At 53.4% G+C, this 23,639-nt stretch overlaps 1 protein-coding gene across 1 annotated transcript; it reads left to right on the plus strand.

Annotated features, from left to right (window-relative positions):
• Nucleotides 1–227: 227 nt before the first annotated feature.
• On the plus strand, nt 228–16,166 carry SPACA6 (sperm acrosome associated 6). The gene is made up of 9 exons (XM_030913678.1): nt 228–422; nt 5,345–5,422; nt 12,774–12,842; nt 13,688–13,711; nt 14,077–14,154; nt 14,288–14,397; nt 15,106–15,262; nt 15,358–15,568; nt 16,064–16,166. Exons 1-9 carry the CDS (start codon nt 332–334, stop codon nt 16,095–16,097), a joined length of 852 nt encoding a protein of 283 aa, XP_030769538.1. The 5' UTR covers nt 228–331; the 3' UTR covers nt 16,098–16,166.
• Nucleotides 16,167–23,639: the final 7,473 nt, after the last annotated feature.

Here is a 23,639-nt window from a genome sequence, read left to right on the forward strand (position 1 = left end):
CCCGGCCTCCCCCTCCCGCTCCCTCCTCCGCCCCGCTCCTCCTCCCCGGGGCTGGATGGAATTTTTTCCCCTGGACCTGGGCCAGCTCCGGGGCAGGGGGGAAGCCAGGCCGGACTGGGCTGGGCGGTGGGGAGGGGCCGGGGCGGGGGGCCCCCTGGGGAGGGGGCTGGTCCCACGGCCGCGCCGCCGGCGGGGTCTGGGGAGGGGGAGCCCCGGGCCGCAGAGCCGGGGAGGAGGCGCCGGCCGGAGGGAGTCGGGGAGAAGGGAAGGAGGATGGCGGGGACGGCGGGAGGAAGGGGAGAGGCCGCCGGGCGGCGAAGGCGGGGAGAGGATGGAGAGCGCTCGGCGGCGTCGGGGCCCGGCCTGCGGGCCCGGGGCGGCGAAGAAGACCCCTTCCCTGCGACGCGGGAGCCGCGGGAGCCGTGAGTCTGCGGAAAGGGAGGTTGGGGGGCTGGGGCCCGGACTCCTGGGTCCTTGAGGGAGGAGCACCGGGGGGCCTGGATTTCTGGGTTCTTGGAGGAGGAGTTGGGGGGGGGGGTGGGGTAGCTGGTAGCCCAGACTCCAGAATCCTTGAAGGAGGGGGCTGGGACCTGGATTCCGGGGTCCAGAAGCTGGAGAAAGCTGGGGACACCTCCTAGATTCAAGAGGGAGGACAGAGATGGGGGCTGGGGCTGGTAGGATCCTGGCTGGAGGAGACTAGGGGCGAGCTGCCTGAGCCCTCGGAGGAGGTGGAGGAAGACTGTCTGACTTTGGAGTGCCTGCGGCAGCGGAAGGGTTAACGTCTGGCCGGAGGGGAGGGGGAGGGGCAGGGATGGGGCTGCGGGGCTTTGAGGGGTCAAGGGTGAGCCGTGCCAGTGGGAGGGGGCCGAGGAGGAGGGGGAGGTTGTCTGGGCTGCCAGACAGGCCAGGGTCAGCGGCGGGGGCAGGGGATGTCTGGAGGAGGAGAGGCCCAGCATCCATGCTCCCTCGGGGACCCGGGATTCCAGGTCCCAGCCCCCTCCTCCCTCAGACCTGGGAGTACACCACCCAGTCCCCCACCCATTCCCCCACCCATTCCAAAATCCGAGCCCCCAGCCCCCTTTTTTCCAGGATCCAGGAGTCTGAGCCCTAGTCTGTTCTCTCAGACCAGGGAATCCACACTCCAGTCCCTAACTCCTTCAAAACCCCAGAGTTCAGAACCTCAGCGCCTCTTCCCAAGGAGCGCGGCCCCCAACCCTCTGCTCCTCTAGAACCCGAGCGTCCAGGCGCCGGCATCTTTCTCCCTTTGAAGCCTGCAGTTCTGGGGATCCCCAGGCCCCTCCTCCCCCGGAACCCAGGAGTCCCCACCTCCTCTTTAGCCCCAGCTGGAGTCCAGCCCTCCAGGGGTTAAGGGGGCGGGGCCAGCTGGTTGCCATGGTGCCAGACTGTTTGGGTCTGCTCTCTGACCCTTGGGGGCTCCCCAGGGTCCACAGAGAGGGGGAGGGGGACCTAAGCCTGGGGGAAGTCCAGAGCCTACCCCTTCCCCAAAGCCGGCCTGTGGGCCCAGGGAGTTCGCGTTTCCGCCAACGCCTTGTCCAGTGACCTTGAACAAGTCCTGACCCCTCGCTCTCCGCCTCAGTTTCCCCAAGGAAACACTGGTTGACGGGTTGGGAAGATGCTTAGGTCCCGGGAATCTTTGAGATTCTCGGCTTCCCCTCTCCCCTCACCCCCCTCCTCAGGCCCCAGGCAGCCCCGGGGCATGCTGGGAACCCAGGCCTGGGCTCCGGGCCAGGTTTTTGGGGGGGGCGGGGGCAGTCTCCTCCCTTCCCCTTCCTCCCCACCTTGGCCTGACTCTCGCCCCCGCCTGAGGGTCTGGGAGGTTGGGAAGGAGGGAAGGGGGAAGAGAGCTGGGACCGTAGACCCGTCTCCGGCCCCCGCCTCCCCCTTTCCTTCTCCGCCCCTTTCCCGCCTCTCCTCCCCCTCCTCAGCAGGTCGCTACCCCAGCCCTGGGCCCCTTCTCAAACCACCCCCACCCCACCCCCAGCTCCAGACCTGGCTCGAGCTGCGAGGGGGAGGGAGAGAGAGAAGGAGAAAGAGAGAGAAGGGAGGGAGACCCAAAGAGAGAAGGGGGAGGGGAGGAAAGAGAGAGACCTAAGAGGGAGGGAAGGAGAGAGAGAGAGAGAGAAAGGGAGAGAGATAGAGACTGAGAGAGCAGGAGACTGAGGGAGGTGAGGGATGGAGAGAGGGAAGGGGTGGAAGGAGAGGAAGTGAGGAAAGACATCTGAAAAAAGGGGGTGGAGAAGGGTGAGAGACGAGAGAGAGACAGAGACTGAGAGAGGGCCAGAGAGAATGAGAGAGACAAAGAGGGGGAACGGGGAGAAGGGGAGGATGAAAGACAGAAGGTAGAGGAAAAGAAGGAGAAAGGGGGAGAGAGGGAGGAAAACAGGAGCGGGGAGAGGAGAGAGGCGATAGGCAGAGAGAGAGAGAAGCCAGCGCAGAGCCAGGGAGGGATGTCCCGATGCAGGAGGAGGCTAGGAACCAGGGAAGGTGGAAAGAAAGAGGGAGAGAGAAAAAAAGGCAGGGCCAGAGAGACCTGGACTGCGAGAAAGGAACGGGAAGGTGCGGCTGGAGCAGGGGCAGCTAGAACCAGACAGTCCAGGAGGGGCTGGGCACGGGAGAGACCCCAGCTGGAGGGGCTCTGAGCCCAGGGGTGGGGAGTGTGGGTGCTGGGTCCACCGCCCACCTCTCGCAGGCGGACTTCGGGAGTCTCTTCCCCTCTCTGAGGCTCAGCCCCCTCACCTGCCAAATGGGGGATGCTGAGGGCACCTCACTGTCTGGACCTGGGAGGTGTCAGAGAGAGGACTGGTGCTCTGGGCCTGGTATGGGGTCAGCGCTGGGGGATTGTGGCTGTCATTATAAATGACCCAAAGAAGAGAGGAGAAAGGAAAGAAAGTACCCAGGGAGGCTCTGATGGTTGGCTAGCCCCTGGCCTCCTTAGCCCTGGGCGTGGAGTCTCTGCAGACTGACAGAAGGGTGAGTAGGAAGCAGGTGTACCCAAAGGGCCAAATTCCAAGACAGATGAGGTTCTCTCCCAGCCGGCACCCAGGAAGCCAGGTTTTCTATCAGGCCATGCCTTCCCCAGGAGGCCTGCCTGGCCCAAGGGAGGAGGGACTGGGGTGGGGATTCCTGGGTCTCTGGGGAGAAGGGGGCTTTGGATCTGGACTTATGAGTCTGAGAGAGGAAGGGGCTGAGTCCTTGGATTCCAGAAACATTTGGGGAAAAACGGGCCAGGGGCCTAAATTCCTGCATCTCTGGTGAGGAAGGGCCTGGACTTCTGGGTTCATTAGGGAGGAGGGGGATGAGGGCCTTGACTCCAGGGTCCCTGATGAGGAAGGGGCTGAGGGCCTGGACTTCTGGGTTCCTTGGGGAGGAGGGGCCGGGGGCCCGGACTCCTGGGTCCTGGCACCCACCCGTAGAACCGACCTTGCGGGGCCTTCGCCGCACACAAGCTCGTGTCTGTGGGTCCGTGTCGGGGGCTCACCATCGCGGCAGGGGCCTCCCCGGCCCTCCCCCCCACTCCCTGGTCCTCCTGGTCCCTGTCTGTCTGTCTGTCGGGTCTGTCCACCTGCCGCGCCCCCCGGGCTGAGGTAGGAGGTTGTATAGTTGAGGAGGACACCCAAGGAGATCACTATACGGCCTCCTAGCTTTCCCCAGGCTGCGCCCTGCACGGGACGGGGCCCGGCGGGGACCCCCAGCCCCACTAGGGGACCATTAGCCCCACTGGGCTGCCCCAGGGACCCTGGAGGAGGAGCGAGGCTCTTTTCTGTCCTTGTCCCTGCATCCCCTCCTTCCCCTGAAATCTGTCTTCCTTCCCTGTCTGTCTCTCCATCTCCGCTCCACTGTGTCTCTGTGACTTCTGCGTCTCTTTCACAGTGGATCCTCTGACTCCCTTTTATTCTGGCTTTCTAGGTCTCTACCCCTCCCGATATCTCTCCGTGTCTCTGTTTCTGTCTTTTTTGGTCTTTCTGCCTCTGGCTCTCGGAATGTCTCTGTGTCCATCTCCATCTCTGACCCCCACCCCAGGGCCTACCGGGCCACTGCATAGCATGTTGCCAGTCTCTGGGTCCCTGAGACCCTTTAACCTGTGAGGACATCCAGGGTCACAGGTGAGGTTCTTGGGAGCCTGGCGTCTGGCCCAACCGCACACCTGGGGAATTGCTGGCCTGACCTCTGACCCCTGACTTCTCATACCCTTCCTCCAGAGCATGACATTTGACCACCAACTGAAACCTGACCTCTGACCCTAGACCACTAGCCCTTCCCCCACCCTGTGGTGACTTCATAAAGGTTACTAGCTTCTCCCCTGGCCTTGAGACCCACACGATGGCCCTGGTGGCCCTGGACAGTGCCATCCTGTCTGCCCTGCTGGCCCTGGCTGTCTTCAGGGTGCCCGCCTGGGCCTGTCTCCTCTGCTTCACAACTTACTCTGAGCGCCTCCGCATCTGTCAGATGTTTGTTGGCATGCGGGGCCCCAAGCTCGAAGAGTGTGAGGAGGCCTTCACGGCCGCCTTCCGGGGTCTCTCTGACACGGAAATCAGTGAGGAGACCATCCACACTTCATCAGTGTCTGGGGGAAGGTGCAGAGGAAGGAACCAGAGAGGCCCAGAGGGTCAGGCTGAGGGACAGACAGAGAGAAATAGTCAGAGGAGAAAGGCTCAAAGACCATGAGAATAACAGAGATTTAGGGACACAGACACAGATAGGGGAAGACAGCAGGGCAGAGACTCAGAGAGGGGAGGATGGAGAGTCAGAGAGGGGAGGATGGAGACTTGGGAAAATGGAGAGTCAGAGAGGGAAGGATGGACACTCGGGAGGATGGAGAGTCAGAGAGGGGAGGATGGAGAGTCAGAGAGGGGAGGATGGAGACTCGGGAGGATGCAGAGTCACGGAGAGAGGGGAGGATGGATACTCAGAGAGGGGACGATGGAGAGACAGACATCAGAGGATGGAGACTGGAGAGGGAACAGATACCCAGAGAGGGGAGGTGGAGACTCAGAGGGGAGGATGGAGACTCAGAGAGGGGAAGATGGAGACTCAGAGAAGGATGGAGACCCAGAAAGGGGAGGATAGAAATGAGGCAGAGACTAGGGAAGCAGGATAGAGACTGGTCGGGGGCAGAGACTCAGGGAAGATGGAGACTCACAGAGAGGTGAGGATAGAGACTTGGGAGGGACTCAGGAAGCATAGCGACTGTGGGGCAGAGAGTCAAAAGAGGGGAGGATACAGCCTTGGGAGGGCAGAGACTCAGAGACAGAATGTTCCCATTAGGGACATGGTGTTGTGGGGAGCTGCCTCCCCCAGCCCCTGCCCCCTCCCTCACCGCCAGACTATGATGAGAGAAGCCACCTGCATGACGCCTTCACCCAGATGACCCATGCCCTGCAGGAGCTGGCTGCTGCCCAGGGTGAGTGTGTGGGGATGGGGAGATGGGAGATGTGGACTTGGAGCCCCCAAGAGATGGGTATGTGGGAGGGCCTGGGGCAGACGAAGGAGGCCCCCAGAGTTGGGCAGTGATCTGGGAAGGGAAAGCTGGGAAGCCATTGAGCTCAGCTACTTGTCCAAGCAAAGGTTGAAGGTAGCTCTAAGAGCCAGGGGCTGAAGGTGGTGAGGGGGAAGGGACACTGCAGAAATTGTCTAGAGCTGGAAGTCCAGATGGGGTCGGGTAGGCATAAGTTCTGCCATGGCTGCATGGCTCACAATCTTAACTGGCTATGAAGTTCTGGGTGGGTCACTGCCCCTCTCCTGGCCTCAACTTACCCATCTGTAAAGTGGGACAATCTTCTTGCCTCCTTGGATGGCCACGGAGCTCAGCGGCCGGGGAGGGCGGGGGGAAATTGGGGTGCCTGATGAGCCTGACCTTAGGGAAGGTATCTTCCTCTAGAATAGAACACACACACACTCGCACGCACACACACACTTACACTCACACACACACAGATTTCTTATAAAATGATTCCACATTTTTGAGATGTGAGGCAATTAGAGGGCAGAAAAACAGGAACAGCAGAGTAGATCGCTCAGGTGACAGCAGTGAAGAGAGACGAGGTGTGACTGTCCTGGTGAGACAGGCACATGTGACAGCGTTGAGCTGTGTCACCGTGCGAAGAGACCTCAGGACTGGAGGCCACACGTGGCCGATGGGCAGTCATCATGCCAGGTCACCATGGCCATGATCCCCACAGCGTGCCAGACCCTGGAACTGTGGAGGCTCAGAGTTGCAGGAGTTACAGAGCCCTGCGCTGTAGAATAAACCGGCTTCCTCTTAGATCCAGGAGCTCAGGGCTTATTCCCACACCCACAGTCGCTCCTTTTGCTTCCTGCTTTGCCCTCCAAGCGTCTTGTCAGAGATCCCGGAAGAGGGACGATTCCCATCCACCCAGGGGGCATCCAGGGCCAGCCTGGAGAAGGCCTCAGCAGTGGCTCCCCCACCTCCACCCTAAAGGGAGATCTGAGACCCTAAAGCTCTCCATCGGGGGTGTGCAGGATTCCAGGAAATGCCCTGTCTCCCTACTTAGGCTGCCTAGTCACAGAAGCTTTTAAAGAGATCAGGAACCTTTGCATCAGGGAGTGGAAGCTTTCTGTGGGGCCGCATGTGGGACAGACTTGGAGAGGAGAGAGAAGAGGCTGGGTGAGGGTCCAGGCCAGAGCGGAGGCCTGAGTGGGGGCTGGGGCTGTGAAGGTGGAGAAGAAGGCCCAGGGCCAGAGTTAGGTCTGCTGGGCTGTTTGGGGAAGCATAAAGAACAGCGTCTGAGACAGGCCCTGCTCCGTGCCTATTGGGCGGTGGGTCATCACTGAAGTAAGAAGCCTGAGAGAAAGAGCCGGGGGCAGATGACGAGCTGGGTTAGAATGTAGTGACTTCGAGGAGTCTCAGGGACTTATAGGAGGCAGCTAGAGTTCAGCAGAAAAAGAGAGTTTTGAGTCTTTTTCCTCAGGGCACTGGGGAGCTGCAGCAGGAGTGTGAACAGCGGAGAAGTAGGGGCAGCTCTGGGTGTAGAGAGAACCCTCTGGGCTCATGTGGAAGATGGACCAGAGCGAGAGTCTGGAGGCCGGGAGAAGCTGGTGCAATACGTTCAATGATATTTACTGAATGTGCCGGGAACAACCCTGGGAACACAGCTGTGAACAAAACTGCAAACCACCCGTCCTCGGGTTGCTTATATTGGGGCGGAGTCTGGGGAGACAGACAATAAACATAATAAAATATCTTAGTATCTTAGTATGTCAGTTGGTGATCCCTGCTGTGGAGGAAAACAGAAGGGGAAGAGAAAGGGGGAATAGTCTTTTTTAAATTAAATTAATTTATTTGAGATGGAGTCTCACTCTGTCACCCAGGCTGGAGTACAGTGGCTTGATCTCGGCTCGCTGCAAGCTCCGCCTTCCGGGTTCACGCCAATCTCCTGCCTCAGCCTCCTAAGTAGCTGGGACTACAGGTGCCTGCCACCACTCCCGGCTAATTTTTTTGTATTTTTAGTAGAGACGGTGTTTCACCGTGTTAGCCAGGATGGTCTCCATCTCCTGACCTCGTGATCTGCCTGCCGCAGCCTCCTAAAGTGCTGGGATTAAAGGCATGAGCCACTGTGCCCGGCCTTATTTTTTTTTTTTTTTTTTTTTTTTTTTTTGAGATAGGGTCTCATTTTGTCACCCAGGCTGGAGTTCAGTGGTCTGATTATAGCTCACTGTAGCCTCAAACTCCTGGGCTCAAGCCGTCTTCCTGCCTCAGCCTCCCAAGTAGCTGGGACTATAAGGTGGGACAAAGATGGTGTGCATCACCATCTTTGGCTAATTTTTTAAATAGTTTGTAACAATGGGATTGGTCTTGAATTCCTGGGCTCAAGTGATCTTCCCACCTCAGTCTCCCTAAGTGCTGGGGTTACAGGCATGGCTGGGTGATAATTTTAAATAGGTTGGTCAGGGCAGATGGAAATGACAGAGTCCAGTTGAGCAAAGACCTGAACAAGGTGACAGTGACAGCCATGCAGATAATCTGAGGAAAGAGATTTTCAGGCCACATACCCAGTGCAAGACCCTGGGGCCCGTGGGGCTGGAGTGAAGGTGAAATCAGAGATAGCAAGGGGCTACCTCCAGTAGATCCTCATAGACAGGTGGTTCTCAAGCCCCAGCATATATCAGAATCCCCTGGGAGCTTATTTAAAATGCAGATTTCTGGACCCCACCGCCTCTGACCAGCAGGTCCAAGGTAGGGCCCAGAAATGGACATTTCTGTCAAGATCCCAGGCAGTGCTCATGATGCTGCTCCGGAAACACTCTGAGAATTGCTGTTGTAGGCCCTTGGAATGACTTTTGTGTTTTGCTCTTGAAACGGGGGAGCTATTGGAGGACTTTACACAGAGAGACAGGATCTGACCTGGGATTTAACGAGATCTCTCTGGCAGCTATGTGGGTCCTGGACAAAGGCAGAAAGACTTCCAGTGAGAAGCCTGCCCGTGGTGGCTTGGACCAGTCACAGTGGTCCGGGGGGCCCAGATGAGGTCTGAACAGAGGGGGGTGGGCATAAGGATTTGACCGTGTGCCAGGCCTGCGCGTGCGTGTTAGAGGCTGTGTTTGCCATACACAGAGTCATTCATACTAAGTGTCTTCCTAAAGGATCTCCTCTACCGGCCCTGTGAAGCTGCGTTTAATAGTCTCGCTTCTCAGATGGGAACGCTGGGGCTCTTGCGGACAAGAACAGTAGACCTGGGATATATTTGGAGATAGACTGGACCCGATGTAGGTGGGTGAGGGCAGCGGGAAGAATCAAGGATGACTTTTGCGTCTCCTCCAGAGGGAGGAGCAGGGAGATGGAGGAGCTGACGTAGGCTGACTGCCTCTTGGTGATCCCGGTGATCTTATTTGTATATATGTATACATAAACCATGGAGTGGATGACCTGGTACAGATTGGATGCAGTATTAGGTGTGGAGATTATGCATGCAGCGATTAGGTGTGGAGGCTCTGTAGCCTGACCACCAGGGTCAAACGTAGCCATGTGACTTTGGACCACTTCTGTAATCTCCCCACACCTCCGTTTCCCCATCTCAAACTTGGAGATGGCAATCCTAAGTTTGCCAGCCTTCTCTAACACTCACTATGTGCCAGGAGCCATTCTACATGCTTAGCGACACCATCTCATACAATCCTTAAACAATGCCCTGAAAGAGTGGGGATGAGGATGCTTTCATGGTTGTATGGCATCTCATCCTCCCCCAACCCTGTGATACAGACAGTGCTATCATCCCCATTTGATGAATGAGGAGACTGAGGATCAGGAAGGTGAAGTCACTTGGCCAAGGTCACATGAGGAGTAGGGCTTGTGATTGATACTCAGATCTCAGACAGGTATGCTCAAGATGGAAGCGCCAGGACTCAGACCCCAGATGATCTGAAGCAGGGTCAGAGCTCCTGACGATATGCAACTCCTGTGGGGGAGACTTTACAACACCCACCCATGCCTCTTTGTGGCCTGCTTGCTATAACCCAGGCTGTTTGGAACATTTCACTCCATTCATACTCCCCTGGTGGGTTATAAGCCCAACCCACCACCATGGCTTCCTCGGTATATCCCACATTCACCTTGCCCATGAGTCATTTGATTTGGCCCATAGAAATTCTTTGGATGACTCCTGCAACATCCTGGCATCTCATTTGTGCACCCCAGTCTGACCATATGCTCCTGATCATCCTGCCATCTTGAGACCACACTCCTTGCTCTGTGGCCGAGGAGAGACCACTTGGTCCTCATTTGGAACCCACTTCTCAGCATCAGTGCTTCCTCTCTCCAAGTGTATATCCAGTGATCGTTGTTTCAGCCACTCTCTTGCCAATATCCTTAGTTCCCTCCCTTTCTGTATGGTTTTAATCACAGAGGACGCTTTCCCCTGTCCTTGCAATGGCTTAAGCCCATAGGAAGTTTATCTCTCCTATATAAAGTAAGTCTTGAGGTAGGCACTTCAGGGTAGTTTGGCACCTCCATTTCTTGGGGATCCAAGCTCCTTCAAGGCTTAATATCCCAGGGAATAGCCCTTGTCCTCATGGTCCTGTGTGGCTGCTAGAGCTCCAACCATCAAAACAAATTTTCAGGCAGCAGGATGCAAATTTTCTGGCAGCAGGATGGATGAGGGGAACAGTAAGATGGCACCACCTTCTCTCTGTTTTTTAGAGACAGAGTCTTGCTGTATTGCCCAGGCTGGAGTACAGTGGTGCAATCATAGCTCACTACAGCCTTGAACTCCTGGGTTCAACCATCTACCCACTTCAGCTTCCTGAGTAGCTAAGACTACAGACACGTGCCATCACACTTGGCTAATCTATAAAAATTTGTTTAGAGATGGTGTCTTGATATGTTGCCCAGGCTTATCTTGAACTCCTGGCCTCAAGTGATCCTGTCACCTCAGCCTCCAGAGTAGCTGGAATTCCAGGTGCGGTACCACCTCCCTTTTCAGGCCACTTCCTGTGACTCACATATAACACATCCATTTACATCCTATGGCTATAGCTTGGTCACATGACCACAACTGCAAGGCAGGCTGGGAGATGAAGCCTTTTATCTGTTCTGTGGATATCGATATATAGATATTTGGAGGCAATGGACAATTCCTGGGTATTGGTTTGCTGGGACCACTGTAACAAAGTACCGTAGACTGGGTGACTCGAACAACAGAAGTTTCTGCCTTCCAGAAGTCTGAGGTCAAGGTTTTGGTGTCAGCAGGGTTGGTTTCTTCTAAGGCCTCTCTCTTTGGCTTGTAGATGCTTTCTTCATATGTCCCTGTGTACATCTCTGTGTCCTAATTTCCTCTTCTCATAAGGATACCAATCATACAGCATTACGGCCCACCCTAATGACCTCATTTTAACTTAATCACCTCATTAAGAACCAAGTACAGTCACATTCTGAGGTACTGAGAGTTAGGACTTCAACATACAAATTTGGTTGAGGGGGGCACAATTTAGCCTACAAAACCCTGCCACATTTCTGATTTCCACAAACCACCACGAGATCAAGTCAGCTGTCTACTTTTTCTTCTTCCACTGGAACAAGCCACAAACCCATACAGTTTGGATTTGGAGGCCGCTGCAGTGGTCAAAACACAAGGCCAGGCATGGTGGCCCACACCTGTAATCCCAGCACTTTGGGAGGCTGAGGTGGGCAGATCACTTGAGGTCATGAGTTTGAGACCAGCCTGGCCAATGTGGTGAAACCCCATCTGTACTAAAAATACAAAAATTAGTTGGGCATGGTGGTGGGTGCCTGTAATCCTAGCTACTGGGGAGGCTGAGGCAGGAGAATCGCTTGAACCTGGGAAGTGAAAGTTGCAGTGAGCCAAGATCACGCCACAGTACCCCAGCCTGGGCAACAGAGTGAGACTCTATCTCAAAACAACAAAAACACCTACAAAGACAAGGAAGATAAAAGAGTAAAAGATGGATAAATATAGAAGTGAATAGAGGATGGGGACCATGGAAGTGGCCGGTGTGTGCTCCATTTCAAGGGAATGGCTGCTACTCATCTCCAGCTATTCGCTGCCTTATGGAAATACGATCTTTGTGTTACAGCTCTTCCAACTTTGTAAAAAGATGCCAAACGTTTTATGTGACATTCCAAATTTTATATGTTGGCAACTGGTTCATTTTCTTTTAAACACTTTCCAGGCCAAATATAACACATCCCGGGGATGGATTTGGGCCATAGGCCACCAGTTGGGGTCTCTAGTTTGAGTTGGATCCTGGAATTCATTGTACAAATACTAACTGAGCACTTTTAAGACTCAGGGCCCTCTCCAGGATTCAGAGGACACAGCGCTACAGAAGAACATGTTTATTTACTTACGAGACAGACATACATGATCATCATCTATATATAAATATATGTAATTGCAGACGGATGAGAGCTAGGAATGAAATAATTGCAATGAGAGACAAAAACAGGGAACTTGGTTAGATCTGTGATGATGGAAGGATGATTAGGAGAAGGAAAAATATGCTAAAAACCAAAGCCAGCATGTGCAAAGGCCCTGAGGTGCTAGAGAATGTGGTTGTTTTCATATTAAAGGAAATGAGGCCGGGCATGGTGGCTCATGCCTGTAACCTCAGCACTTTGGGAGGCTGAGGTGGGTGGATCATTTGAGGTCAGGAGTTCGAGACCAGCCTGTCCAACATGGTGACACCCCATCTCTACTAAAAACACAAGTATTAGCCAGGCGTGGTGGCACATTCCTGCAGTCCCTGCTACTAGGGAGGCTAGGGCAGGAGAATCATTTGAACTCAGGAGGCAGAGGTTGCAGTGAGCCGAGATCACGCCACTGCACTCCAGCCTGGGTGACAGTGAGACATTGTCTCAAAAAAAGAAATGAAAAGTGGGCAGTAGGGATGGGACAGGGAGGGAGGGGGAACTAGGCCAAACCACGTAAGACCTAATAGGCCTTGGGGAGGAATTTTATCTTTATCCTCCCCTTCTCCCCACAACAAGCTATACGCAGGTGTCCAGGAGGGCTTCCATCCTGGAGAGATTCAGGAGGCAGAAGGAGACTTAGGGACTTGTTAGCCTTCAAGTACACAAGGTGGGAGATAAGAAGAGGAGCAGAGGATATGGTAGTAAGAGAAGGGTGAAGAGGGCCAGGGAAGGGCAGATACCATGACAGCACGTCCTGTGAGCTAGGACCAGCACAGCCCTAGCCAGGCTAGATCAGAATGCAGGACCAAGGACCAAGCCCTAGGGGAAGAGCTTTACTACACAGGCCGTCCTCCCCTCCATTCTCCAGGATCCTTTGAGGTTGCCTTCCCTGATGCTGCAGAGAAAATGAAGAAGGTCATTACACAGCTTAAAGAAGGTAAAATACACTCCATCTCTCCTCTCTCAGACACACAAACACAATTAGAAAACCCCACTTTTGGCCGGGCATGTTGGCTCACGCCTGTAATCCCAGCACTTTGGGAGGCTGAGGCGGGCAGATCACTTGAGGTCAGGAGTTCAAAACCAGTCTGACCAACATGGTGATACCCATATCTACTAAAGATATAAAAATTAGCTGGGCGTGGTAGCGCATGCCTGTAATCTCATCTACTCAGGAAGCTGAGGCAGGAAAATCGCTTGAACCCTGGAGGCGGGGTTGCAGTGACGGGAGACTGTGCCACTGCACTCCAGCCTGGGTGACAGAGCAAGACTCCATCTCAAAACAAAACCCACTCCTGAGACCCCCATCCACTCCCCTTCAATCCCCTGGTCCCATCTCTTGAGCCTCAGACCTTGAGGAAGGGCTCTTACCCCGCATGGACCATTTTTGATCCAGCCCCGCCCCTTCGATGAAGTTTCCCCTCCAACTGAGCCCCTTTCTGGGACTACTTCTAGCCTGGCCACGCCTCTTTTAGTGGGCCACCACCTTGGCCCCGGTCTCCTGCAAGGATCACCCAGGATCTAGCCCCGCCTCCTCGGTGGAATACACCTGGACTGCCCATCCCCCTCAGGGCCTACAGCAAACCAGTGTGGCTCCCCCTAAACCCCAAGTAGAAGGCTGGCAGCAGGCCTGTGCCTGACCTCGTAATGGAATGCTCAGGCTTGGCCCTACCTCTTCGGAGCAATGCGTCCGGCCTTGTAACATCCGTTAGGGGAGCATCGGGCAGGGTTCTTTAAGGTAGTGATGACTTTAAAGTAGTGATGTTTCCTCTTCCTCCACAGCCCAGGCCTGCATCCCTCCTTGCGGTAAGGACTTCATCTAAAACTTGGAAATTGCGGGGTAAGGGAGGCGGTCGGGGCCGAAACCTACGACATCAAGTGGGGGAAATCGGGTGGGCTTCAAATCCTTAGGAGGCCAATAAGCCCTGGAGAAAAGGAAGTAAACCAGGTATTGCGCTAAATCCTCAGAAGGTGGGTGTGAGAGCCGAAGCAAACCAATAGGAATCCTAGAGGGCGGAGAGGCGTGAAAGTCGCCCAAGGACAACAGGGAGGGCGAGGTCAAGATGCCACCTGGCCTATGGACCCTGGGAAGCTACACGGTTCTCAAATGGGCCAAGGGCCCCGGGCTTGGGAGGGCAGGTGGCACCTGACGCAGCATTCCCGCCCCACAGGTCTCCAGGAGTTCGCCCGGCGTTTCCTCTGCAGCGGGTGCTACTCCAGGGTCTGCGACCTCCCGCTGGACTGCCCAGGTGAAGGGGCGGGACCTCGGGGTGCAGGAGACTAACTTGAGAAAACGGGACCAGAGCACCGAGGGGCATGAGCTGGCTGGTGGCGAGCCAGACGTGGGCGGGGCCCAGCGAGTGAACCCAGCTCCGTCTTCAGTTCAGGATGTGACGGTGATTCGGGGCGACCAGGCTATGTTTTCTTGCATCGTGAACTTCCAGCTGCCAAAGGAGGAGATCACCTATTCCTGGAAGTTCGCAGGAGGAGGTGTGAGTCGGCGCAGGGCAGGCGCGATGCGTTTAGACGGGCGATTTAGGCTTCACTAGAGGTTGGGGAGTCAGCTTTCGGGGACTGGACTCCGCGAAGCTCCTTCTAGACACAGGCATGAGCAACAGGAGGGTCCCGGGATTTAGGGGAGAGCTCGAAGATAAGAATGCAGGACCAAGGACCTGGGGCGGGGGCTCACAACTGTAATCCCAGCGCTTTTGGAGACCAAGGCGGGAGGATGGCTTGAGGCCAGGAGTTCGAGACCGGCCTGTGCAACATACTAAGACCCCACCTCTACCAAAAAATTTTAAAAACAGCCGGGCGTGGTGGTGCACGCCTATAGCCCCAGACACTGGGGAGGCTGAGCGGGAAGACTGTTTAAGTCCAGGAGTTCGAGGCTGCAGTGAGCTATGATCACACCACTGCACTGCAGCCTGGGCGCCAAAACGAGACCTTGTCTGGAAAAGAAAAAGGAATAAACACCACATACATAAATAAAAGCAGGTTCTAGGGGTAGGTTATGGGTAAGGGTTTAAGGAGTGAGGGGAAGGGGTGCGTTTACGGCAGAGGAGCGAGTAGAAGGCTCGGGGGCGGGCTGCTCAAGGCTCAGGGCCGGGACTCCAGGAGGCGTGGTCTAGCTCGGGGGCGGGGCTTGTAGGTTACTCAGTGGCAAGCCGGAGTTGAGGAGTTTAAGCCGGCCCGTCTCGCAGCTCCGGACTCAGGACTTGTCCTATTTCCGAGATATGCCGCGGGCCGAAGGATACCTGGCGCGGATCCGTCCGGCGCAGCTTACGCACCGCGGCACGTTCTCCTGCGTGATCAAGCAAGACCAACGCCCCCTGGCCCGGCTCTACTTCTTTCTTAACGGTGGGGCGGGGTGCGGCGGCGCGAGCGAGCGGGGCGGGGAGAAGGCCGGAGCGAGGGGTGGGGCTCGTGCCTGACTGACGTGCGCGCCCCCGCAGTGACGGGCCCGCCCCCGCGGGCGGAGACAGAGTTGCAGGCCTCGTTCCGGGAAGTGCTGCGCTGGGCGCCGCGGGACGCCGAGCTGATCGAGCCCTGGAGGCCCAGCCTGGGCGAGCTGCTCGTCAGGCCCGAGGCTCTGACGCCCAGCAACCTGTTCCTGCTTGCAGCCCTCGGGGCCCTCGCATCAGCGAGTGCGACCGTGTTGGCGTGGTGAGTCCTCGGTACCCCGGCGCCCCAGCATCTAGCTCCCCGCTCTCTCAGATCCCACCGAGAAGTCTGGGTTCCCACCAACCTCCAACCCAGGAGGTCGGGCTCTCAGTCCCTCCCCTCTCAGATCCACGAGTCCAGGTCCCAGCCCCTCCTTACTCAGCCCAGAAATCCAAGTCCCCAGCTCGCTCCTCCCTTAGATCTAAGAACCCAAGTCCCCAGCCCTTCCTCCCTCAGACCCAGGAGTCCAGGCCCCCACACCTCTCCTCACTCAGACCCAGGAGTCCAAGGCCTTAGCCCTACTCCCTCAGATCCAAGAATCCAGGCACCCAGGTTCCTCCTCCCTGAGACCCAGAATCCCAGGCCCCAGCCCCTCCTTCCTCAGACCCAGGAGTCCAGACCCTGTCCACCTTTTCGACCCTGGTGTCCAGGCCTCCAGGACTTAGATTTCTAGTCACCAACCCCTCCTGTAACACACATACCTCTTTGTTTCCCCAGGATATTCTTTCGATGGTACTGCAGTGGCAACTAACAAAGGTATCTCTTTCCTCCTTCCCTATCCTGTTTCCATTCTGAAAATAAAGAATATATTTCAACTCTGGATTGTTTCATCTCTGAAGGTGGTCACTACTAAGTTGGGTTGGAGGTGCAGCAAGCCCACACATGCCCAGATGAATATGGCCCGCATAATGACAGTTAGGCATAGCTACCGCAGTGCAAGTTAGGTGGGAACCCAGATACCCCCTCTCAAGGCTGTCTCCTTACATTTCCACCTGCAGAAGGCACCCGCAAATAGAGTCCTCCATGTTGTCTTCAGAGGCTGTTCCTCCCCGAGGCTTGCCTCCTACCAGAAAGAGCAACACCATCCACCTAGCAGTTCAAACCAGAAACCTTGGAATCTGACTTCGCCTCCACTTCGAATTCATTTTCATTTCCAACTCTCAGACTTTTTAACTCCTAAATATCTCGTGAAGCTGCCTTCTCTGTGGTCCCAGTCACCCCCACTTCATGTCTGGATCAGTGGAGCAGCCCCCGGCCTCTCCTTGGCCTCTCTCCACTCTAGCCCATTCTCTACATACCAGCAGGACTTGTTTTGTTTTGATTTATTTTATTTTATTTTATTTTATTTTATTTTATTTTATTTTATTTGGAGACAGCATCTCACTCCAAGGCCCAGGCTGGAGTGCAGTGGTGTAATGTCAGCTGACTGCAACCTCCGCCTCCCAGGTTCAAGCGATTCTCCTGCCTCAGCCTCCTGAGTAGCTGGGATCACAGGCATGCGCCACCACAATTGGCTAATTTTGTATTTTTGGTAGAGACAGGGTTTCTCCATGTTGGCCAGGCTGATCTGGAACTCCTGACCTCAGGTGATCCACCTGCCTCAGCCTCCCGAAGTGCTGGGATTACAGGCGTGAGCCACCGCGCTCAGCTGTTAACTCATTTTTTAATTTGGTTTTGCCTTTCCTACCTGAAAGAGAAGCTCCTTCTGAGCATGTACTCATTCTTGTTCACTGGTCTATTTCCCTTTATTAATTTGTTCATTCAGCAAATATTTATTGAGTGTTTACTATTTTGTCATGTATTTTCAAGGCACTGTAGAGATCCCAATGAAGAAATAAGAGACAAAAAGTTTGTATAGTACTCACATGAAACTTAGATTCCAGTGGACAGTAAAATAAAATTGTTTCTCTCTCTTTTTTTTTTTTTGTTTGAGATGGAGTCCTGATCTGCCGCCCAGGCTGGAGTGCAGTGCTACAATCTTGGCTCACTGTAGCCTTCATCCCCTGGGTTCAAGCAGTTCTCGTGCCTCAGCCTCCCAAATAGTTGGGACTACAAAGGCGTATGCCAACATGCCCAGCTAATTTTTGTATTTTAGTAGAGACGGTTTCGCCATGTAGGCCAGGCTGGTCTCAAACTCCTGACCTCAAGTGATTGCCTGCCTCAGCCTCCCAGAGTGCTGAGATTATAGGCATGAGCCACCGCTCCTGGCCAGAAAACTGTTTCTGTACTCCCAACATTTCTGACACTAAATGTGTGGGATTCTACCTCCTGCCCCCATACCAACCAATTCTCCAACTCTCCCAGATACCAGTTGAGTGTCCTATAATTCATTCAATTCTAAAATAAGCAACCAAGAGTTAGCATCACACTACACAAGTTTTAAGAGCTCAGGCCCACAAGACTGACCGCACTTCAGACACCAGTCGCAAGTCCGGGGCTCCTGCAACCTGCAGCCCCCCAGCTCAGTAATTTGCTGGAATAGCTTGAATAACTCGGGGAAACATACTGGTTTATTATAAAGGAGAGTATGAAGGAACTAGGTTAATAGCCAGATGAAGAGGTAGATAGGGTGAGGTCCAGAAGGGTCCCAAGTGCAGAAGTTTCTGTCTCCATGGGAGTTGGGATGCAGCAGCCTATCAGTGCGTGGATGCATTCACCAGCCTGGAAGCTCTGCAAACCCCATATTTTAGGGATTGTTCGTCATGTAGTCGTGATCACTTATTAACTCAGTCTCCACCCCTTTTTCCCTCCCCAAGTACTGGAGGGGGCGGGTGAGGCCGAAAGCTCTTAAGCTCCTAACCATGGCCTAGTCTCGCTGGTGACCAGTGCCCATCCAGGAGACCACCAAGAGTCACTTGAGCAGAACAAACGATGCTGCTATCACCCAGGAAATTCACGAGATTAGGAGCTCTATGTAAGATGCTTCTGTTGCCTACATCACTCCAGAAATTACGAGGGTTTAAGACTGTCAGAAACCAGGGACAGACACCAAGTATGTATTTCTTATGTCACAGACAATAAATAAGAAAACAAAATACGAAATTATATGGTAACCTGTGATGGAGAAGATAAGCAGAGAAATGGAATGTGGGGCCGGGGGAAGTAGCAGTAGGATCTTTGGAGAAGCCCTCACTGAGAAAGTGACGTTTGAATAAAAACTTGAAGGGGATGACAGTACGAGCCATTATGGATATTTGTGTGAAGAGTGTTCAGGTGGCCAGGAGAGGTGACTCATGCCTGTAATCCCAACATGTTGGAAGGCTGAGGTGGGTGGATCACCTGAGGTCAGAAGTTCGAGACCAGCCTGGCCAACATGGTGAAACCCTGTCTCTACTAAAAATACGAAAATTAGCCTGGTGTGCTAGCACATGCCTGTAATCCCAGCTACTCAGGAGGCTGAAGCACGAGAATCGCTTGAATCTGGGAGGCGGAAGTTACAGTGAGCCCTGAGGCAGGAGTGCCAGGCATGTGGGAAGACAGCTGGGAGGACATCCAGCAGGCCAGTGTAGCTGGAGCAGTGCCTTAGGAAGTGAATACACAGTGAAGTCAGAGACCATGGGGACCAGATGGTGCCGCTGGCTGCTGTAAAGTCTAGACTTACCTCTGTAAGAGATGAGGGTCGGCTGAGTGTGGTGGCTCACGCCTGTAATCCCAGCACTTTGGGGGACCAAGGCTTGAGTTTGAGAGGTCAAGGCGCAGTGAGCCATGATTACATCACTGCAGTCCAACCTGGGCTACAAAGTGAGACCCTGACTCAGAAGAAAAAAAAAGGGGCAAGGTGCAGTGGCTCGCGCCTGTAATCCCAGCACTTTGGAAGGCTGAGGCAGGCGGGTCACTTGAGGGCAGGAGTTCGAGACCAGCCTGGCCAACGTGGTGAAACCCTGTCTCTCCTAAAAATAAAAAATTAGCCAAGCATGGTAGCAGGCGCCTGTAATCCCAGCTACTTGGGAGGCCAAGGCAAGAGAATCGCTTGAACCCGGGAGGTGGAGGTTGCAGTGAGCCAAGATCACGCCATTGCACTCCAGCCTGGGCAAAAAGAGTGAAACTCCCATCTCAAAAAAAAAAAAAGAGAGAGAGATGACGTGAGCCATGACTGCACCACTGCAGTCCAACCTGGGCTACAGAACAAGACCCTGTCATAAAAAAAAAAAAAAGAAAAAAAAAGATGAGAGTCATGGGTGGCTTTTGAGCAAAGCAAGGGCAGGTCATGATTTGATTTCCATGGCTACTGTGTGGCTAAGAACTGGGGCAAGGTGGAAGCCGGCATCGCTGAGAGGTGCTGCAGTAATCCAGGGACGAGATGCGGCCCCGGGAAACAAGGTGGTGAGGAGCAGTGGCTCTAGATATGTCTTGAAGGTAGAACCAGTGGGATTTGCTGATGGTTCAGAATGTTGGATGAAAGGAGAGAGGCCAAGAAAAACCACGGTGGCACTGTCCAGTAGAACCCTGTGCCATGCTGGAAATATTCTAGATCTGCACTGTCCAGTAGCGCAGCACCAACCACATGTGGCCGTGAAGCACGTGAAGGTGACCTGTGCAACTGAGGAACTGAACTCATAATCTTGGGTAGCTCTTCAGGCAAGAAAGGGTGTCAAAAAAAAAAAAAAGAAAAGAAAAAGAAAAAGAAAAGAAAAAAATCAACTCTGGTAGCGGTTTTTTTTTTTTTTTTTTTTGGTTTTTTTTTTTTGAGACAGAGTCTCGCTCTGTCGCCCAGGCTGGAGTGCAGTGGCCGGATCTCAGCTCACTGCAAGCTTCGCCTCCAGGGTTCACGCCATTCTCCTGCCTCAGCCTCCTGAGTAGCTGGGAATACAGGCGCCCGCCACCTTGCCCGGCTAGTTTTTTGTATTTTTTTTAGTAGAGACGGAGTTTCACCTCGTTAGCCAGGATGGTCTCAATCTCCTGACCTCGTGATCCGCCCGTCTCGGCCTCCCAAAGTGCTGGGATTACAGGCTTGAGCCACCGCGCCCGGCCTCTGGTAGCTTTAATTACGTTAACGTTACATAGTTCCTCCTCTTTGACAACAGAATCATAGAGGCCTGTGTGAGTATTCTTATTTGTGGATCACTCTGAACTCCTTGTTTATTTGACTTAGAGTCCCTTGAAGGCAAGCCTCTTAATTGTTTCTATACTTGCAAACTAGGCAGTGTGTGTGGCATTCAATAGGTACTTGGTGAATGTTTTGGTGACTGATGAATCAAGGAATGCATGAATGGGAAAAAATTGTTTAGACTTCCATGTGGTAGTGGCTAGTGATGGACAGTTACAGCTCTAGCAGTTTTTGGCCTGAGCAGCTGGGAGGATGAAGTTCTGTTTACTGAGACAGAGAGACTGTTGGAGGAGCAGGTTTCGTGGGGATTAGCAGGGAGGAAGGGGAGAAGATGTTAGGAGTCTGGATTGAGATGCCTATTAGGCATCCAAGTGGAAATGTCTTGGAGGCAGTTGGATATACAAGCCTGGAATTTAAGGGAGAGGTCTAGCCTGAAGGTCTGTTTGGGAGAGTCCCGTCTCCATGCAAGGAGCATGAATGAAGTATTCAGAGCCATTAACACTGGAGGCACAAGGGAAGTGGGTATAGATGGATAAGAGACGAGGATGAGAGGATCCGGGAAAGAAAACAAGGTGGAAGAAAGCAAGGTAACTGTGGCTTTCTGAAAGCCAAGTAGCTGTGCATGGTGGCTCACGCCTGTAATCCCAGCACTTTTGGGAAGCCGAGGCTGGTGGATCACTTGAGGTCACGAGTTTGAGACCAGCCTGGCCAACATGGTGAAACCCGTCTCTACTAAAGATACAAAAATCAGCTGTATGTGGTGGCACATGGCTGTAGTACCAGCTACTTGGGAGGCTGAGGTAGGAGAATTGCTTGAATCTGGGAGGTAGAGGTTGCAGTGAGCTGAGTTCGCGCCACTGCACTCCAGCCTGGGCAACAGAGCAAGACTCCATCTCAAAAAAGAAAAAAAAGGAAGTCAAGTAAAGAAAGTGTTTCAAGGAGGAGTGATCAACCGTGTCAGACACAGCCAAATCATGAAATAGGGCTGAGAATTGGCTATTGGTTTTAGCAAAGTGGATATCATTGATGAACTTGACAAGAGCAGTTTCTATGGAGAACTAGGGGAAAGGACGACCATCTGATTGGCATGGGTTTAAGAGTTAATGGAAATCAACATCATTAGTCATTAGGGCGGTGCAAGTCAAAGCCACAATGAAATGCTACTTCACACCTGCGAGGAAGGCTGTAATAAAAAAAGTCAGGTAATACAAAATGTAGCAAGGGCGTAGAGAAATTAGAACCCTCATACATTGTTGGTGGGAATGTAAATGGTACAGTCCCTGTGCAAAACAGTCCGGCAGTTCCTCAAAAAAATTAAACATAGAATTAACATAGGACCCAGCAATTCCATTTCTAAGTATATACCCAAGAAAATTAAAAAGCTGTGCCCACACCAAAACTTGCACACGAATGTTCATAGTAGCATCATTCATACAGCCAAGAGGTGGAGATATCCCAAATATCCATCAACTGATAAATGCATAAACACAATGCAATATAGCCATACTGCAGAATATTATTTGGCCATAAAAAAGGAATGAATCAGTGATACATGCAACAACATGGATGAACCTTGATATGCTAAATGAAAGAAGTCACAAAAAAAGCACATACTGCAGGATTCCATTTATATGAAATAGCCAGAATAGGTAAATCTATAAAGAGAAAGCAGATGAGCAGCTATCCAGGTCTTAGGGGGATAAAGGGGTGAGAAAGGAGAAGTGAGCTGCCAAAGGGGATGGGGTTCATTTTGTGGGGTGATGAAAATGTTCTAAAATTAAATTATGGTGGTGGCTGTGCAAACCTGTAAACTTACTAAAAATCATTGGGTTGTACCCTTTTTTTTTGAGATGGAGTCTCATTCTGTCACCTAGGCAGGAGTGCAGTGGCATGATCTCACCTCACTGCAACCTCCGCCTCCCAGGTTCAAGTGATTGTCCTGCCTTAGCCTCCTGAGTAGCTGGGATTACAGGCACATGCCACCATGCCTGGCTAAATTTTTTTTGTATTTTTAGTAGAGATGGGGCTTCACCATGTTGGCCATGCTGGTGTGGAACTCATGACCTCAAGTGATCTGCCCACCTCGGCCTCCCAAAGTGCTGGGATTACAGGCGTGAGCCACCGCGCCCGGCCGAATTGTACACTTTGAACGAGTGAACTCTGTGCGAGAGAAATTGGAGACAAATATGGACAACTCTCCCAAGGAAATTTGCTATTAACAGAAATAGATATGGAACAGTTGTTTATGGGGAAACTGAGGTCAAGAGAGGGAGTCTTAAAAATGGGAGAGTAGGCCGGGCGCGGTGGCTCAAGCCTGTAATCCCAGCACTTTGGGAGGCCGAGACGGGCGAATCACAAGGTCAGGAGATCGAGACCACCCTGGCTAATACAGTGAAACCCCGTCTCTACTAAAGAATACAAAAAACTAGCCGGGCGACGAGGCGGGCGCCTGTAGTCCCAGCTACTTGGGAGGCTGAGGCAGGAGAATGGCGTAAACCCGGGAGGCGGAGCTTGCAGTGAGCTGAGATCCGGCCACCGCACTCCAGCCTGGGTGACAGAGCCAGACTCTGTCTAAAAAAAAAAAAAAAAAAAAAAAAAAAAAAAAAGGGAGAGTAACAATAGGTTCGGATGCTGATGGGAAAGGCTCCGAAGGGAAAGGAGAATTGACGGAGGATCAAGTGGAAAGAACTGCTGGAGTGAAGTCTTCGAGCAGACAAAGAGGACATAGGGTCTGGTGCCCTGATGGAAGAGGTTGGCATTGACTTGGAGCGCAGGTCACCCTCAGCAACAGCAAGAAGGTGGAGTGTATGCACACAGAGGCAAGTGAGTGGGAAGACGTGGAGATGAGGACTCCAGCAAAAGTTTTCTCTTTTAACCCCTATTTTCTCAGTGAGATAGGAAGTCAGCTGAGAGGCTGGGGGAGGAGGTGCTGGAGGTTTGAAGAGAAGAGGGATGTGTTACCCTTCTGAGTAGACGGACCAGAGATAAAAGCATCATCTGCAGTACCTGACAGTGTGCGGCAGGTGGCAGGTGCTTCGTAAGAACCCGTGAATGAGTTGAGTAACCCTCACACCAACCCTGCCCCATGGGATTAATAATCCCTGTTTTCAAAAGAGGGAACCCCTGGTTCCAAGGAAGAAGAGTGTCTTGTCCAGGTTCAAACGGCTAGCACCCAGCACTGAGCCCAGCGTCCCCAATTCTCAATCATCCAGTCCCCTTAGTTCTCAAAAAAGGAGGAGGCTCAGG

This window comes from Rhinopithecus roxellana, chromosome 12, assembly GCF_007565055.1.
Source record: "Rhinopithecus roxellana isolate Shanxi Qingling chromosome 12, ASM756505v1, whole genome shotgun sequence".
NCBI lineage: Eukaryota > Metazoa > Chordata > Mammalia > Primates > Cercopithecidae > Rhinopithecus > Rhinopithecus roxellana.